Raw genomic sequence first — 20,296 nt, 5'->3', positions numbered from 1 at the left:
TCTCTGGATAGATAGATGGCTAGACAGAAAGCTAGACAGATAAATGAGTAGATAGACAATAAGATAGATAAACAGGTAGAAAGAAAGGAAGAAAAAAAGAAAAGGAGGAAGGAAGAAAGGAAGAAAGGAAGGAGAAAGTAAGGAAGGAAAGAAGAAAGAAAAACAGGTGGAAAATAGGTAGATAGATCAATCAACAGGTAAAAAGAAACAAAAGAAGAAATGAAGGAAGGAAGAAGAGAGGATGAAATAAAAAATACATAGATGGATGGATGGATAGATGAATAGATAGATGGAATGGGGTAGATAGGCAGACAAGTAGGCAGAGTGAACAGATAGATGAAAAGATAGATGGATGCATAGATGCACAGACAAGTAGATAGGTAGATAGATAGATAGATACATACTTACATACATACATAGATGGATCGATGGATAAATGGACAGACAACAAGTAGACAGATGGACAAACAGATAGAGACAGATTTATTTGTTCAAGGTTACACTAACATTTTGTATGAAAACTCAATTCTTCCTGATTCTCAGACCATTTCTCCATCCATTTTGCCACATTGTTCTCCTTTCTTGAATACTGATCCTTTAAAATATTTTACATCTCGACTGTGGGAACTGAGTGTGGATCATAACATAACATTCTCACTCTTTTTGTTTTTTTTTTTTTTTTGTTTTTTTTTTCCTTTTTGATCTGATCTTTCTTGTGCAGCAAGATAATTATGCAAATATATCATCATATGCTGCATTTAACATATTTTAACATGTATGACATATATTGGATTATTTGCCATCTAGGGTATGGGGTGGGGGGAAGAAGGGGAAAATTTGGAGCACAAGGCTATTCAAGATCAGTGTTGAAAATTATCCATGCATATGTTTTGGAAATAGAAAGCTTTAATAAAAAATAAAATATTTTACACCTCAATACTTTAAACAAAATAATTTCATCTTGAAATATCGAATGTGCCGTGTGAAATGAGAATTTGAGCCTACATCAGATGGTGAGGATGAGCGTGCAAGTATTTATCTTACCTGTCTGCCATCTGCACGAAGACTTCCTTTCCTACACACAATAAGAGGCCCTGACATCCCACTGGTGACTTCTCTGACCAGGTCCAGGGCAGAGTAGTAGATGCATGTCAAGCAAGTTGGATCAGCAGAGGTGGGACCCACAGTTTCTGGAACAGTCCATTCATAGGTAAAATTTTCCCCAGGTTTTATACTTGAAGAAGGTGGAGGTGTACCTGGGAAGAAATAGATGATTTAAGAGGGATCTAGGAGCTATATCTCTAGAAGCCAGGGCTCTTGAAGAATAGAATGTAACATTTTAGGTTTAAGTTCATTTTCTTGCTCTAATTATAAAGATCAAAACTGAAAGGGACTTCAGAGGCCATTCAGTTTAAATTGATCATTTTACAAACTAGGAAAACAAAGTCTAGAAAGGGTGACATGCCAAAGATTACAAAGAGATTAAGGGATAGAACCAGGAGTCAAGTTAAGGTCCTTTCTGTCTGTCTGTCTGTCTGTCTGTCTATTTCTCTCTCTTTCTCTTTCTCTCTCTCCTGGTCCAGGACTTTTCCCACTTTATTTACCTTGCCTGATCTACTGGGATGCTCAACTCAGTTCAACAGATCTTTGTCAAGTGGCTGCTACGGTCGCCATGGCTGCTCACCTCCACTGAGAGTCATGTAGTGTGATCCTTCGTTGCTCTTGGTGAGCCGGACACAGTGTGGCTGAATGCTGAGGGGATGACTGGCTCTGTTGAGGAAAGCAACCCGAACAGTATCCCCCACTTCTGTCTTAATGATGGGGCCTAGAGACAAGCAGAAAATAAGTTCTTAATCTACAGCTCCTGTAGATTGTGGTGCCTGATGATGACTGATTCTGTGTGTGATCATTATTTTTTTTTCCAATTTCAAGAAGCGATACAGCCTTGCAGATAGAGAGCTGTTTAAGAACATGTAAGCTCAAGACTTGTGTCTGGTAAAATTCTGGCTATGTCATCTTTGGTCTAAGAGAGACAAAATGAACTTCCTTTTACTACTACTTTGGCTGGATTATTAAGCAAGGAGATTAAATTCTCCACATACTATGTCTCTCCAACTCTCCAACTTTTTAATATATGATGCCCACCTAAGGCAATTTGGAGGAAAAGATACAGAGACAAAGTCTGGAAACAGCTCTCTCCTCTATGGTTCTTCACCTAGACAGAGGCCCTTTCCTGAGAATCTTTTTAAGATTTTGACTCTCCTCAACCTAAAAGTCCAGATTCAAAAAGGTTACAAGATGGACAAAAAAGAAGAGAAACTTCTACAAGTAACCTGAGCTGAAGAATGGACCAGAGCCACAAGATTGCATCAGATGTATCAGGAGGAAGAGACACATCTACCTTTTTCCTTGATAAAGTCTTCGGTCTAAAGAGATAGCCAAATGACCATTTTTTTTAATAATCTATTGACCTTGCTAATAAAATGATTAAATTGCCCCAAAACTCTCCAGATTAGTCCATATACCTAAATTACTAGTTCATTTCATCAAGGTTTTGGTCTCCTGCTAACTTATTTTGGACACTTGTTTATTAAATAAGTTTAAAAAAAAAAAAAAATTCTGGCTATGTGTAGACCCTTGATCTCTCGGTGTCCTAGGTAACTTTGTAAAATTGGAAGTTGATGAACAGTAATCAATATGTTTTGACAGAGTGAGTTTTCTCAATAGAATTTCCTGATATCAATAATATTCCAGGTTTGTACCCCTCTCCTCCAAACCCTCAAAGTGCCCTAATTTTACCCAAAAGTCCAAGATGTCTTTCTTCAGGGAGTCTTGTTTTCTTTTTCAGGAAGGAATCATCTGTGTAAGCTTGATAATGCAACTTTACGTAGCTTCCTCCAATTCTGGTGGGTCCTCGAACAAAGAAGGGAGCTGACTCACTGTGCAGAAATAGTAGAAAATGACAATTTCAAACTGCAGAATCAGAAGAAGATTCAAAAAATGATGCATATCTTGCCTAATTCCTTGTATTTGTTCATTCATTCATTCATTTAATTAATTTATTTATTTGTTCATTCAATTAATTTGTTTATTTGCAAATTTAGCCCTTGTTTGCAAACTACATCAGATTGTAAAAAAATGCCAAACCTTTTTTTTAATAGTTAACCAAATTTTATTTTAAATTCACTGCATGCAGAGATGTTAGTGTATATGTTTTAAAAAGATTTTCATTCTCCTCATCAAAGGGAGTTGTATTAAATTATCTCTAAGGAATCTAAATGCTATACCATCATCTGATTTAATATTACACTGGACTTCCATAATTTGAAAATGAGTGAATTAATGATGAATAAATGAAAATCCATGAGTCAGATATTGTGCTAAGAACTGGGAATACAAATAGAAAAAATGGATACAGCCCTCTCCTACCCCTATCTCCAGGAATTCATATTCTAATTAAAGAGAGAGAAAAAAGTTCACTACATGGTAGATAGAAAAGCTTGGATGTCTTAAGGGTGCCATAACAGGGTGGCTGGTTACATTAATAAATAATATGATGGGGTCTGGGATTTGGAGGTCATAGAGACATGATGGATGGTTTGGTACTCTTCTGTCTCATCAGAACAAATCCCATCTCACCCAAGCTCTCTGGGTAACTGAGTTACCCAAATAAGTTCCAGGATGCCCAGGACTGGGGATGTGGTAAGGGGATGTCAGGAGAAGGCCACTGCCACTTCTGGAAGGTCATCCAAAAAATCATCAAAACCCAGAGCTGTATGAGGAATGGGTTTTGTCAACTAGAATGCCTCTGGGTTGACAATATGATAGGGTCTTAGGATCCTGGGAAGGGCAAGACAAGAAATATAGAATCTTATGAAATTTTAAATTCAGAAGAATTATAGGTAAATTCAGAAGTAAGAATATCTTAACTAATAAAAATTATAAGAAAAATCCACCAACAAGGTATATAATTCTAATAATGCATATTTTATAATAATACTACAAGAGGGAAAGGGACCTCTGGACCTCTCATTTGTACTTATCATACTTGCTCATATTTTTCAATTATACGTGACTATATCTTCCCCTCTACTAAACTGAAACTTCTTGCCGAGTCTCACATTGTGAGCTCACATCTAAAAAACAGGATCTGTTTGCCAAATTTGTGGCAAATTTATCTTTTTATCTCCCAATCCTCTTGCATAATATGTCTTTGTATGAAGTAGATGCTAAATAATGTTAAATGAATTCAATCAATTGTTTATATTTTAATATGCCTAGCTCTTGAGTTTTGAGCCTAAGAACAAGAAATCATTGATATATTAAAATTTCATGGATATGATTGAAATAATTTCTAGATTTAATACTCTACTTAACACTCATGTATTTTTAGTATAAAGGAGGGAGAATTTGATTCCATCCTTTCAGTTCAGTTGATAAAGTCACAGGATATAGCCACATATGATGATATAATGAATCATTAACTTTTATGAATTACAAACACCTCTCTGATTGAGCCAAGGAAAGTAACACTGTGATTAATGAGCACAAAACTGATGGGGCCCATCTGGGCTTTATGTAGTTAAGTAGGTAAGAGTCTGAGGGAGTTCTAAGTCATAAATTAGCTTAGTAAAATGCTACTTCTATAAGGAGGTTCTGAGAAGAGAGAATATCTCCCTCCCTCCTCTCTTTCTCTGTCTCTCTGTCTCTGTCTTTTTCTATGCCTCTACCACCCCTACCATTGGTGTGAAATATAGCCACAACTTACCTTAAAAAACACAATAATAACAATATTTTCTCTATGCTGCCTTTATAAATGCTTTTGATAAGAACTAATTTTAACTATTGGCTGATTGTTAATAGGAAACACTGATGGGGGCTCATCCCCTAGAACCTATGACTTGATACATGAGAATGTTGACTTTTTCTAAGAATGCTGCTGAGGAGGTGGACAAAGTCTGAGTTGGTCTCATCTTGAAATTAATGAGTGCTTATAAAGCCAACTCAAACTCTCAGAAATTTAAATATCATTTTACTTTAGGTTGGGTGCAGGAATTAATTTATCTTTACGCACTCACTATCTGTGTGACCAAGAATGAGCCATTCCACTTTCTTCACACTCGGTTTCTTTATCTATAACATGGCAATAAGAAAATTACTTGCTTCCCAAGGTTGTTATGAAGATGAAATTAAATATTTGTAAAATGTTTTACAAATCATAAAGTATTATATAAATTTTAGATGATGACAATGACGATATCATAGAATCTCAAATTTGAAAAGGAGTTCAAAGGTCATTTAGGCTAACCCCTACTTGCTTAGGAATGATTTCCACAAAATTCCCACAATTGGTCATGCAGAAGTTTTGCTTCAAGATCTTTAGAAAGGAGATACACCTCTTGTTTTAAACTGATAGGATGCTTTTCCTTACAGTGAACTAAAAGCTTCCTCTCTACCATTTCTATGTAAGACTCATTGCTGACCTCGAGAGTATGCTGGGGAAATGGCGGAATTGGTCAGAAAATGCCAAGCTCTCCAGATGTTCCCCACAAACAATAAAACTTGCCTCAGGGTAACCATAGAGCAGCTAAAGACAAACAGGAGTTGGAGGAGAATAATCTTCCAGGGGCAAACAGAGAAGATCCAAAGAAAGATACCAGGCTGGAAATTTGGTCACACAAAAGATAAACACCTCCAGGCTGGTTCTGCTGAAATAACAAGTTGCAAACTAGGGGTTAGCTGGGTTGAGACCACAGGAATTAGGTTAGCCACAGGAGTTTCCATTTCTTAGAGTATGGAGAGGTCAGTGTCTGAGCTGGGGAAGATTGAAGCACTCTTTGCTGACAAAGACCACCAGAGTAAGCTGTGCTGCTGAGACTTGGTCCTGGGTGAGAAAAAATGCCCTGTGAATGCAGAAGCAGTAGGGCAGGGATGCTGCTGCCTATGGACACCTACTGGAAGGTGGAGTTCTTGGTTTGGGGCTCCAGGTTAGAGCAGAGAACTGAAGAAGGACCAGAGGCAGCACCATCCCTCCTCCCCTCTCCCCATCCCAGAACAAGGGGTGATCACACTAATAAATCCTTATTTTAAAAAAAGCCAGAAAAGAGAAAGAAACTAACTATAGAAAATTACTCAGGGAATAAAGAAGACTAAAAGAGATCATTTTCAGAAGAGAATATTGAAGAAAAAATCTTCTTCTACTCCAAAGAGTAATGTTAAATGTTTACTTGCCCAAAAAGAATCCATAGAACTCAAAAAAGACTTTTAAAAGTCAAATGAGAGGAAAAGCTGAAACAAACAACAAGAACAATCTAAGAAAAACAAGAAGATTATGAAAAACTCAACCAATTAGAAAAGGAGATGTAGAGTCTTTAGGAAGAAAATGACTTTTTGAAGATGAGAATTGGAGAAGAGGAAGTCAGTGAAGTTATGAGACTAAGAAATAATAAAACAAAATATAATGGATGAAAAATATAGACGAGAGAGACATCTCATAAAACAACAGATCTGGAGAACAGATCAAGAAGAGAAAATATAAGAATAATTCAACTACCCGAAAGCTATGACCAAAAAAATAAAAGAATCTGGATACAATAATACAAAAGTTGTCCTGTAGTTATAGAATAAGAGGGGAAAGTAAAAATAGAAAAAATGTGCCAATCATCACCTGAAAGAGATCCTACAAGAAGAACCTACAGGAATATCAGTGCTAAATTTCTAAATCACCAGATCAAAGACAAAAATTTACAAGCTTTTTAAAATCCAAAATTTATAAAGAAAAAAGAGATGGAAGAAATAGAATAAGATGGAGTATAGAAGGGTGTGTAGATCAACAGGAGTAAAATAAAAATGTATAGATTAATGGGAATGGGATAAAGAGGGAGAAAAAGGATGCGGGGGAGAGAATAAGGAGGATTTTTGAGGGATGGGTAGAGTGGGAAGAAGTTAATAATAGCAAGACAAGCTAGTGTATAGAAGTAAAGTAAAAGAATTAGCAGGGATGGGAAATAAGATTAATACATAAATATAATAACAATGATCAAGAGTGGAATTTATTTTTTAAACGGTAGGGGTAGTAATCATTGATCTCAAAGTCAAAGTTAAATTCAATCAAGAGAGAAATCTACATTACATATCAGCTATATTAGTCTTTTCTCAGATGTATATGTATGGATGTGTATTTGTGTATGAATATAAGTAAATCTGTATATGTATATGAGTACATACATATATATATATATATGTATGTATACATAAATATCTCTGTGCTTAACTGTAGCTTGCTTGGGGAAGCTGGAGGGGAGGAAAGAGAAAGAAAGAATAAAGTGTATGTCAGAACAAATGAAAATCTACAAGCAAACAAAGAAAAGATGAACAGTTATGAATACAATGTATTCTATTATTACATGTGTTTTCTTGAAATGGAAACTTGTTACATATTTTCAATCTTCTCTTATGCTCTGCTATGCACATGGTAAGTGGTTTTTTTCTCTCTTGTTTTCTTTTTCCATTTTCTTATTTTTTTCCATTTTGTATATGTTATAAATAAAAGCATTAAAAAAGTAAAAAAAAAATTCTGAATTTTCAGGCCAAAAATGACAAAACAGATTCCTTTTCCATATGACTAGCCTTCAGATACATAAATATAAATAAATTTACTGCCTTTTTACTCTGGAACTTGTCTTAGCTCTTAGGGTCTTATTACCCTGAAACGTATCTCTTCCATCTTGGCCCTATTGGTGAGTTCCTTTATTATGGGTGTCCACTTTGGAGTTGGATCCAGGCCAGCCATATTAATTTCTATCCCACTGTGTTTTCTGAACTTTGCTACAGTGTTTCTGTGTGGGTACCTTTGCTCTTTCCCACTGCTTTTTAAAATCTTTTTGTCTTGTCTTCTCCCCTAAAATATAAACTCCTGGATAAATATAAACAAGCACTATTTTTTTTCACTTATACTGGTATCCTCAGTATTTACCACAATGTCTGGCATATAGAAAAAGCTTAATAAAGTTTTGTTGCAATGTATTGGTCAACCTGACATCTGGGGGAGGAGGTGGGGGGAAGAAGGGGAAAAGTTGGAACAGAAGGTTTTGCAATTGTCAGTGCTGAAAAATTAGCCATGCATATGTCTTGTAAATAAAAAGTATAATAAAAAAAAAGAAACAAAAAAATTAAAAAATAAAATTTTGTTGCTGTCTCTTATGTTAAATATTCCATTTCGTTAAATTCAGCCTTATATGATATGTTCTCTAACCAGCTGACCATTCTGATCATCCATATGTATCCATAATGTGGTTCATTCATGACCTTTCTTAAATATGGCACCTCAACTCAGCAAAATACTACAGACATTACAAGGACAGAATATAACAGAAAAAATTATGGATATGACCATTCTTTGGGCAATCTAGGATAGGGTTAGTTTCTTTTGGACTGTTATGTTAGGGTCATATTGAGTTTACAATCTTCTAAAAGCCCCAGTTTTGGCTCACACCACACACAATTTATTTTTTTCCTCTGCCAACTTATGTTTAGAAAATGGACATATTTTAGGATTATTAAATGTCATTACTTCATTCATGTTTGAGATTTTACCCTAAGTTTTTTGAACAATGAGTCCTTACCTTCCAGGAGCTGTTAAACTTTTCCCTGTAAAATAGTTAATACCAGATGGAGCATAATTCCAAAGCACTTCCTCAGCAGCAATGTAATAGTGCCTAACTTTTTTTCCATTAACATGATCATTTGAGGGCTTTTTGCAATCATTTATCTTGAAATAGGCCTGCATCCCAGCTGGAAAAGAGAAAGTTCTGATGATTTATTTCATTAAAGCAACAATTTTTTTTAAATTTCTCATGTCTGCTCCTCTTTGCTTCTGAGAAATTTGGGGGATCAGTGTTTTGGGGGACTACACATGGAAATATATCTAAAACAACTGGTGTTAAAACTTTTTTTTCCTCTGAACTTTTTTGCCTCAGTGATTTTACTACTGAGCATCTATATCCTCTAAGAAGATGAATGACAGAAACAAAACTTTCATATATAGAAAATATTCACAGCAACACTTTTTGTGGTAGCAAAGACTTGAAAATTAGATTGATTTCTTTAGGTAATCAATTTGACCCAAATTGCAATTTTAGTTAAATAATTAAAAAGAGATGCATGATATTATAATTAGAAGGGAGTTGGAGTGGGGGATGAAAGGTCAAAGTTTTAGGATTGATTCTACTCCTATTGTTATGACTTTGAGCAGGTCCCTTAACATTGTTGAGCTTTGGTTTCCTCATCTACAAAAGACTAAGTCATCTCTGGGTCCTTTATTGTCTCTTCTGTAAAACATTTTGCATTTTCTTAAATAAGTCTTAATATGGAATATTCTGAAGTTCTGTGATTTTACTGTATATAAAAGAATTTCTTAAAGTCCTGGGAATACATTGAAATGAGAGATCATAACGTAACTTATTTTTCTCAATCTCCCTATCAAAATCAAAAATAGAAATATCAAAAAGCAAGAAAAACTATTGAAATCCTAAAACTAAGAATTTAAAAAACCCTCAAAGAAATGAGTAAACCAAAGTTTCCAAACGAAAAATAAAAATGCTCTATATTAGGAACTCCTAACTTTTACAGTGTGATTTGAGATTCCATTTGAGGTTTGAAGTGTCTTTGTCAGGAGACAGAAATTCCAATGGATGGTCATTAATGATTAGACAATAAAGGTGATGAAAAAATAAGATGAGTTAAAAGAAACTGGGGCAAACATGCAGGAGACAAAAAAATGAAATTTTCCAAGAGTGGAGTTGTTTTTTTAATACCTAGCAAAATGGATCAAGTACAATAATGGAATTAAATTTTAAAATTAGCATTAAAATTAAATTAAAGAGCTAGATATAAAATTATCTGCCACTAGATAAGACACAAAACACAGAAGGTATTAATTAGAATAGTTCCTAAGATCAGTTGAGTAGTCTAGTACAAAGTGGCTACCCTGTATGTGAAGAGATGTGGACTTCCTGGTAAACTCATCAAATTGATAAAGGATATATCTTTATAACTTTATAAATTGTTTTTACAAAAATAAAAATAGACTAGTGGGATTGGTTTTATTATAGAGAATTAGACACAGTTATCAAATAAATTATTTTTTTATAATAATAAGATCAAAAAAGTTTAGAGAAAAGATTTCTCATTTCTCACTCAATACCAATTATTAAGAATGTTTACAGCAACAAATGGAAGAAGACAAATCTTATCCATATTACAATGAATTTTAAAAGAACCAATAATCTAAGTACAAAAGTTCCATCAAAATGTTGAAGAAAAGGAATGATATGCCTATTGCAAAAAGTCATATCTATCTAAAACCAAAAATTATAAAGATAAAAGAGGATCATTTGAACATAAGAAAACAAAGAGTTTCCTACACACACACACACATAAATTAAAACAATAAAACAATAAAATAAATTAAAACAATACATATAGAATAAAAAAGTAAAGAAACAAATCAAGGAGAAAATTTTACCATAAATGCTTCTGACAAAAATATATTTTAATATGGTGTGTATATGTGTGTATACACATATATGTGTATATATACATATGTTTACACAAATGCATATATGTATGTGTTTTTATAAGATGGATTCATATTTATAAAAAGAAGAATCATTTTTCAAGAGGTAAGTGATGAAAAGATATGAACAGATGATTCACTAAAGAAGGAGCCTAAACAATAACCATCTGCAAAATGTTCAAACTCTTTAATAGATAATCTCAAATTAAAACAATTCTTCAGATAATACCTTTTACCTATCAAATTATCATGGTGGTTAAAATAATAAAATTACTATTTTTCTGACTGCAGCAAAAGAAGTTATTATGTACATTGAATAAGATGCAAGTTGGGGTAATCTTTTGAAAGGCAACATTGCACCATATGATGAGCTACAAAACTATTTTACAGTATTCCCTGATGATCCTGCTACCAATATTCCATATGGCTGACATTAACAGAGGAAAAAAAGAAATCTGTACAATAAGAAAACAGCACAGCATCATTTATATTAATTTTTAAATTGGACATAATCTACATTTCCAGCAATGACTGAGAGAATGGTTGAAAAAAAACCTGGCAAATGGATGGAATAAAATATTATTGATTAATAAGAACTATCAAATAGGAACAATATGAAGATATATGAAAGATTTATAGGAAGAGTTAAGAACCTAGATCACTGTCTTGTTGTGGTGGAAGGGATTGCATAGCTCAATGAAGCTATGAGATAGGCCATGCTGGGTTAAACAAGATGGACAGGTAACAATGAAGAGATGATATACTGAAGGGAGAAAATGGCAAATTACGCCAGTATCTTTTCTCAAGAATATCTCATGGATAGTATTAAAATGATAAAAGAGATGTGACATTGAGATCAGATGATGTCCAATATGATACTGCGGAAATGCACAGGAGATTTATTTACAAGTAGCTCCAGAAAGCATGAAACAGCTGGGTGAAAGCCAAAAGGAAATTCATCTGTGAATATATCTGGTGACAAAATGAAGCTGTAAAGATCAATATTGCATAAGGATTTAGAATGCAAGATCTATAAATCAATGTAAATTGGATGCAATAAAACAGGAGATGAAAAGATTAAACATTGACATCTTGGGTGTCAGTGAATATAAATGGATGAAAACAGGTGAATTTAATTCAGTTGCTTATTAGATATACCCCTCTGGCCAAAAATCATTCAGAAGAAATGGAATAATATCCCACATAGGTTAATAAAAGGATGAGAAAGGCAATATCGGGGTTTAATCTCAAAAAGGACCAAATGATATCTGTTTGAATCCAAGACATACCATTCAACATCATAATAATGAGTCTATATTCCAACCACTGAGACTAAGAGGCCAAAGTTGATTGATTCTATGAAGATCTACACATTTCCTAGAAGTAGCACCCTGTTACATTCATCATGAGGGATCAGAATGCTAAAGTAGGAAATCAAAAAACAGGCAAGTTTGACCTTGAAGTACAAAATGAAGCAGAGAAAAAACTAATAGAGCTTTGTCAAGATAATTCACTGGCCATAGCAATCACTCTTTTTTCAACAATTCAAAAGGCTAAACACAGACTTCACCAGATAGGCAATATCCAAGTCAGTTTAATTATATCCTTTGCAGCCAATGGTGGAGACGTTCCATATAGTCAGTAAAAACAAGACCTGGACCTGACTGTGATCATAAGCTTCTTGTTGCAAAATTTGGGCTCAAATTGAAGAAATTAGGTAAAGCCATAACACCATATATGTATATTACCTAAATAACATCCCTTATGAATATGAAGGGAAGTGTGGATAGATTTAAGGGATTTGGTAGAGTACCCAAAGAACGATGGACAGAGAGTTGGAATATTGTACATGAGGCAGCAACAAAAACATTACAGAGAAAAAGAATGAGAAAGCAAAATGGCTGCTTGGTGGGGCTTTACAAATAACTGAGGAAAGAAAGAAAGCAAAAGAGAAAGGAGAAAGGGAAAGATACACTCAAATGAATGCAACATTCTGGATAATAACAAGGAAACATTAGACAATTTTCTTAAATGAGCTATACAGAGAAATAGAAGAAAATAATAGAATGGAAAAGATGAGAGATTTCTTCAAGAAAGAGATATCAAGGGAACATTTTATGGAAATATGGATGAGATAAAAGACAAAAATGGTAGTGATATAATAGAAGCAATTAAGAAATATGTAACAATAATATGTAAAAGAATTGTATGAAAAAAATCTTAATATTACTGAAAATTATATAGAACCAGACATCCGGGAAAATGAAATCAAGTGAGCCATAAGAAGCATTGCTAACAATAAGGCTAATGGAGGAGACTGAAATACAACTGAGCTATTTAAAACCTTAAAAGATGATGTTGTTATAATATTGCCTTCAATATGCCAGCAAATTTGGAAAACTCAACAGTGTCCATTGCATTGAAAAAGAGCAGTTTATGCCCCAATCCTAAAGGACAGTTCCAAAAACATTCAAACTAGCAAGCAATTGTTCTCATCTAACATGTCTACAAAATTATGCTTAAAGAGTCTGCAAGCTAGGTTTCAGCAATATATGAATGGGGAATTTTCAGAAATTTAGTCTACTTTTTAAGAAAGGCAGAGAAACTAGAGACCAAATTGTCAACATTTGCTGGATTGTGGAGAAAGCAAAGGAGTTACAGGAAGACAACTAGTTTTGTTTCGTTGACTACTCTAAAACCTTTAACTGTGTGTATCACAATAAAATGTGAAAAGTTCTCAAAGAGATAGGAGTACCAGACCATTTTATTTGTCTCCTAAGAAACCTGTATACAATTAAAGAAGCAACTGTTAGAACTCAGCATGATTGGTTCAAACACAGTTAACTTATATGTAGAGTACTTCATGCAAAATGCCATCATGGACAAATTAAAAGCTGAAATTAAGGTTTCTAAGAAAAATATCAACAATCTCAGATGTGCACTTGAAATAACTGATGCCAGAAAATGAAGAAAAATTAAGAAACATCTTCATAAAAGTGAAAAAGGAAAATGTAAAAGTTGGCTTGAATTTACATACATACATACATACACATATATTCACAACACACACACATACAAATATCATGCCACTAGTCCCATCATTTCTTAATAAGTAGAAGAAGAAAAAAATGGAAGCAATGTCAGATTTTATGTTCTTGGATTGAAAACTCACTGTAGATGGCAACCACAACCATAAAATTAAAAATGCTTACTCCTTGGAAGGAGAGCTATGACAAATCTGGACAACATACTAAAAAGCAGAAACATCATATTGCTGACAAAGATTCCCACAATCAAAGCTATGTTTTTCCAGTAACAATGTATGGCTGGGAGAGTTGGACTCTAAAGAGAAGCTGAGCACTACAGAATCATCCATTTCCAATAGTGGTACTGGAGAAAGACTTTTAAGAGAACCTTTTACAACAAAGAGATGAAATCAGTCAATGCTTAAAGAAATTAATTCAGACTATCTTTAAAAAGTCAAATACTAAAAAAAATTTTAAATTAAAAGTAAAATACTGAAGTTGAAGTTTAAATACTTCAACCACATAATGAATAAATAGAATTCATTGAAAAAGACTGATGTTGGAAAAAATTAAAAGAAAAAAGGAAAAGGGGATGACTGAGGATGAGACTGATAGATGGCATCATGGAAGCCATGAAAATGAGTTTGAATAGATTTGGGAGATAGTGGAGAATAGAAGGTCCTGGCATCCATGGGGTCACAAAGAGCCAAAATGACTTAATAACTGAACAACAAATAGAGTTAAGAAAATATAATTAAAACAATATGTACACTGTCGACAACTATCTACATAGATGTCTCCATACAAAATACTACTAGCCTGCAAATGAATATGAAAAACTTTGAAAGCATGTGCATCTAGATGAAGAAATATATGGAAACAAAAACATATGTATCATGTCTTTCACATATTAATCTTAAAGATACTTCCTGTGAGCCTACAGGAACTGATCTCAGACATTTACTAGCTGTGTGATCTTGGACAAATCACTTAATTCCTGCCTAAAATCAAAGGAGAGATGGCAAAACATCCCAGGATATTTGCCAAGAAAACCCATGGACAATTGGCCCACAGGATCATGAAAAGCTGGACATGACTGAACAAAAATTAAAGCAATAACCTAAAAACATTCAATATAAAAAAAAGAATGACCCAATGGCAGCTTGTTCTTGGACATTTTCTATCTAAAATTTCTGTAAAATATGAGCACAATGAAATCATAGGAATCATAAGCAACAAAATCCAGAGAAATATCCAGAAGAAAAAAATGACAAAGACACAGAAACAGACAAGGTGTTTTTTGAAGTCATGCAGCTAGATCCCAATTAATACAGATTACAAATCCTAGGAGGTGGTCAATTTTTAAAATTCCTGTATCATTTTTCCATTAGCTGGAACCAAGTCTTTTTACATAATTATAACTTTGAATTGTAAAAATTAGAATACCATTTCACAGAATTCATTATTGGCAATAATTGGAATCTAGCTCTGTGTGTATCTATATGCATACAAATGCACATATGTTTCTGTATGTATATATACATGTGTATATATACATATCTTCAGTAAAAGAAATTTACAGTTCTGTATACAATTTTTAAAAGTTTTTGTATGAAATGTTGAGTGTTTGTTTTAGTTGATAAATGCTATATTTATAATTTTTGATAAGGTAGTAACTTCTTACCATCCACATGCTTGTTAATTTGACAGCTAAGCATCCATTCTCCAACAGATTTTGCCACCATAAGGACATCAACCATTGAAGCAGAGAAAAGGCTCAGAGTATCTATTCGGTGACCCAAATAGATCAAAGACTGACCATGAAGAAAGATGGAGTGTTTATCAATCACATCACCCATTCCAAAAAAATACCATTTCACTTTGTCCTCCATGCACATGGTGATTCCTGGCATGTTTCCAAACATGAATCCATTCATTGCTATGGGGGAAAATAAAAACATCCATATATATTATTATGGTAAATATCACCCAGGAATCATGGAGAGAGAGGAAGAGGATGGGTGGGACATACAAGTGGTGGTATGTGAAGGGGATGGAATTAGGACTACCCAGAGCAAAACACACTTAATTTTCACCAGCGTAACCCAGGATAGACCTAGGGCTCCAGTTTCTGCTCTTCCCAAATTAGGGTTCCAAGAAAAAGTAAGACCCACAGACATTGAAGGGGAAAACCCAAGAAGATGGAAGAGGATAAGGGAAGGGGAAAAATATAAGGAGGATTAAGAAGACAGAAATTGAGAGTGGGAAGAAAAATATGAAGGGATGAGTTGGGGAGAAGAAAGATGTTAGGATTACTAGGTGAGAATTCAGGTTGTCTGGGTAGGAGGAAAAGAAGAACAGTAGACCAGGGAAGACTGAAATATTCGTCTTAAGTCACACAGGAGACTGGAATTTGAACTCCCTGGTTGAGATTTTGCTTGACTTCTTAGATTTTTAAATAGCTTTACTGTCACTAGGGAAAAACACTCCACATAAGGAGGATTTTGTGTGTCTCATTTTATCTGTTACAAAATATTTATTGGATGCTTTTGGCATTAATTAGTGAGTGCTCGGTTTTATGTATCAATCGCTTGTGCCTTTTTTTGATGGATGTTTTTTAATTGTATGTGTAGCCAAAGGGAAATTAGTCATTGACATTACCAAACCAACCAAAAATGAAAATCCTTCCCTCTCTCATGCACTATCTGTGGGATCCTTTCTAATTCACTCAAGTTCTCAGGGACTTGGTTTTTTCATCTGAAAAATTATGGAATTAGACTATCTGGTTTTTACAATCTAGCTCTAAATCTATGGTGTATGAAAACTTTGCTTCTTTCTAGTGAAACTCAAGCCTCAAAGTCCATTTGCTATGGACTTTTCCACACTGATGTTGGAGAGAGCAGGAGTAAAGAAAGATACAATCTTTAGGGTTCTGGCTTTCAGATTTGAGAAAGTAGATGGGCAATGTCAATGGCACTTCACTTACAATGCATTCTGTTGCTCTCTATGAATTCTAGATCAGTTTTATCAACCTTGTCAGGTTCATAACAGTAGGTATTGATATTTTCATCCAGGTACCAGCTGTCGTTTTCATTTATTTCACTAAACATCACAACAAACGAGTGATCAATACCTTTTTCAACATCCCCATTCAGGGACCCTGTAATAAAAGATAATAAATTATTTCATTTTCTGTTTAGCATTAATATAATGTAGTTCCCTATTTTTTAAATTAAATTCATTTTAAATTGCAGTTGTGGCAAACTGAAAAGTGCAATAGGAAGCTTTGGAATTACATGTCTTTATTCGGATATATTCCACTTAAGAAAATCATTCTTTCAAATATTATACTTATAAAAGTCATGCTCATTTCCTCTCTTGATCAGCTGCTACTTGGGAGTCCTTATTAATTCCTTTAAAATCTGAAGCTTTGTTATTTCATTCCAAGCATACTCTCTTTGACACCTCTTCTATTAAAAATATGTTTTATGTATTTATGTATGGTTCATGTATGTATATATATACACATATGTGTATGTATAGATATATGTGTATACATATATATCAATATATGTATATACATATATGTATACATAAATGTGTATGCACATATATATTTATAAATATATATATGTGTGTGTGTATATATATATATATATATACATACAAATTTATGGAATAAAACAAACATTTCCATTCTTTCACAACTACTCAAGCTATTCCTCTTTATCATTGCTATCCCATTGGAAGTCCCAATGGATGTCCCAATCCATGCTTTTACTACAGTTTACACCCTGCCTCATTTGGATTTTATGTTCAGTCCCATAAATTCTGCTCTTATGAATACTCGAGAAACTCTTGCTTCTTTATTTATTTGACATATCTCCTCTGATGAAAATTCTCCATCATTTGATTTTAAAGACCTCTGATTGGACCACAGAAATCGAGGAATAAGGCAAAAGGCACAAAGTCACAGAGGTCCAAATATGAACCAATGCTTCCTTGTTCTGGGCAAATTACTTCACTTCCTAATTTAACAAGAAATTCCCAACTATTCAGAATAGGTTGCCCATTTTTCCTTTTCTCCACTTCAAAAAATCTTTTGTTCTGTATTCAACTCATGCTTCCCTCCTATCTCAACTTATATGTCACTGGACCATATTTTTATCACTTGAGACTTTAAGAGAATGGCTTACCTTTCTTACAAGTTATCAGGGGTCCCACAAGCCCCGAAGCCACATCCTTCACAGTATCGAAATGTGAGTGATAAATTCTAGTCACACAATTGTGGTCCCCATCCGCAGGCCCTTGCTCTGGGGTTATGGACCAATAGTAAGTATAGTTCTGGCCAGGTTTCACTCCATCATCTTTCTTCTGTAATCCCAAGGTGTTGTCAGGATACAGAGCACCTAGGAAGACACCCAAGGAACAGCATTCATTGAAAGTTCACATTTGAAGGAGAATCAAGCTTTCTCTACTGAACCGTGACAGAGACTAATTTAGCCTTATTGAGGAAAAATAACTTTTATGATGTATTTTGCTTTCATGATTGCTCTGAAATGCTCTGAGCTGGAAGCCGCCTTAGAGGCCATCTAGTTCAGCTTTTTTATTTTTTTAGAAAGGAGAAAAATGAAGTTCAGTGAGGTGATGCCATAGAGGTGGCAAAGGTCACATAATTAATGAAAAGGCATTTATGAAGTTCCTACTACATGGAGCATGTGGCCAGGTGCTGGAAAAATTTAACAGTCTTCACTCTCAAAAAACTTACATTCTCTTAAAGGAAATATCAAAATACAAGCCAAAAATATACCCAAAATAAATACAAAAGATGAATGGCCTCCTGCAGGAGGTGGCACTTGAACTGAGTAGACATTCCAAGAAGAGAAGAGGACGTGGTTCAGGAGATTTCCCTGACTTCTCTCCTCCTTCACTTTGATCTTATATAAAATGGTAGCACTTCTCCTTGCCAAGGCAAACCCCTTTATGTGGATCCTTGGTCCAAATTATTCTCTACTTCTCAAGCAAATTGCCTCTGCTCTCATTTGCCCCCATACATCTCTCTCTGTCTCTCTCTGTCTCTCTCTGTCTCTCTCTGTCTCTCTCTGTCTCTCTCTGTCTCTCTGTCTCTCTGTCTCTCTGTCTCTCTCTCTCTCTCTCTCTCTCTCTCTCTCTCTCTCTCTCTCTCTCTCCTCTCAATTTACTCTCTCTGTCTCTGTCACACACACACACACACACACACACACACACACACACACACCTCTGCAGTATAGTTTCCAGCCTCATCATGCAACTGAAATGATCTTTAAAGTTACTGATAATATTTTAATTGCCGATTATAATGACCTTTTTCAGTTCTGTTTCTGTTTGTCCACTCTGCAGCATCTGATACTATTGATTATCTTTCTTTTCAGCATACTCTTTCTGCTTTAAGTTTTTAGCATTCTGCTTTAAGTTTTTAGCTTCCTGCTTTCTCTTGATTCTCCTTCTATCGGCCTAACTGCCCCTTCTCAGTTTCACCTACTCAAGATAATTTTTAGTTTGTTATATTTTATATATAAATATAAGCCATAAATATATGTAATGTATATTTATGTATATGGAAATATATAAATAGAAATATTAGCTTAGCTAATTACATCTTCCCTCCAGAATAGACAGACACAAACTCCTCAGCTTCTCACTTGGGCTATAGCCTGCCTTTCTAAATTATAAAACATTCATTCAGTCTATGTTCTAGCTAACAGACATATTTTTTTCATGCACAACATCCCAATTTATATCTCATTCTATAGATTTTCTCTGGACAGACATTCAATCTATCAATAAAAGTCAGTTGGCCAGCAAGCATTTATTAAGCATTCATCATTTATGAAGTGCTCATAGCGATTCAAAGAAAGCAAGACAACAACTACAAACAAAAGTCCTTACTTTCAATGACCTCAGTAGACATTATAAAAATGGCCAAGTATGTACAAATTCTAAAGAGAGCATATGAGACAAAATCTGAAAAAGGAAGGCATTAAGAGGGAAGGGGATTGAGGAAGACCTCTTGCAGAAGGTGGAATTTGAACTAATTTTTGAAGGAAGCTAGGGAAACTAAAATGCAGAGGTGAGGGGGGGAAGAGTATTCTAGGCATTAGGGGAAACATGCAAAGACATTCTGGGGGCACATGGTGTTTGAAGAACTACAAATAAGCCAGTGTAGTTGCATCTGGGAGTTGTGAAGGGTATAAAAATATAAGGAGCTGCCTTCCCTGTGGTTCTATTTCTACCACTTGCTAGTTATGGATAGACCACTTAACATTTTGGAGAATCCCTTAGTCTTATCTACAGGGGTTGTTGAAGGGAGATCCTGTGACTGGTGTTTTCTAGAATTACATCCTCATAATAAGAGCTGATATTCATATTATTGGCATAATTAAAAATAATATAAATAAAGTTGACATCTAAGATTTGCAAGGTTCTTTTTATGCATTCTCATTCAATTCTTACAACGTATGTAGTAGATAGTGCAAATATTAGTATCCCCACCTTACAGATGAGAAAACTGAGCCTCAGAAAAGGTCAGCATCCAAGACCACACAGCTTTGGTATACAAAATATAGAGTTTAGTCTCCTGACTCTTAGCCCAGTATCCCAATATATCATACTACCTTTCACGTTATCCTTGTCTTTTAGGGTAGATAAGGAAAAC

At 34.5% G+C, this 20,296-nt stretch overlaps 1 protein-coding gene across 1 annotated transcript in view; it reads right to left on the bottom strand.

Annotated features, from left to right (window-relative positions):
- LOC141560361 (ceruloplasmin-like) overlaps window positions 1-20,296 on the bottom strand; it is a 42,200-nt gene that overhangs the window by 19,634 nt on the left and 2,270 nt on the right. Inside the window, exons 3-9 of the mRNA XM_074298364.1 lie at window positions 17,799-18,011; window positions 16,589-16,762; window positions 15,287-15,541; window positions 8,625-8,793; window positions 2,800-2,939; window positions 1,691-1,825; window positions 1,045-1,256 (exon numbers count right to left, since the gene is read on the bottom strand). Coding sequence (XP_074154465.1) covers window positions 1,045-1,256; window positions 1,691-1,825; window positions 2,800-2,939; window positions 8,625-8,793; window positions 15,287-15,541; window positions 16,589-16,762; window positions 17,799-18,011 — 1,298 coding nt within the window. The remainder of the gene's footprint in view (window positions 1-1,044; window positions 1,257-1,690; window positions 1,826-2,799; window positions 2,940-8,624; window positions 8,794-15,286; window positions 15,542-16,588; window positions 16,763-17,798; window positions 18,012-20,296) is intronic.

Source organism: Sminthopsis crassicaudata, chromosome 3 (assembly GCF_048593235.1).
Source record: "Sminthopsis crassicaudata isolate SCR6 chromosome 3, ASM4859323v1, whole genome shotgun sequence".
Taxonomy (NCBI): Eukaryota; Metazoa; Chordata; class Mammalia; order Dasyuromorphia; family Dasyuridae; genus Sminthopsis; species Sminthopsis crassicaudata.
Note: the sequence above shows the minus strand (reverse complement) of the source record. Positions and strands in the feature narration are given on the sequence as shown.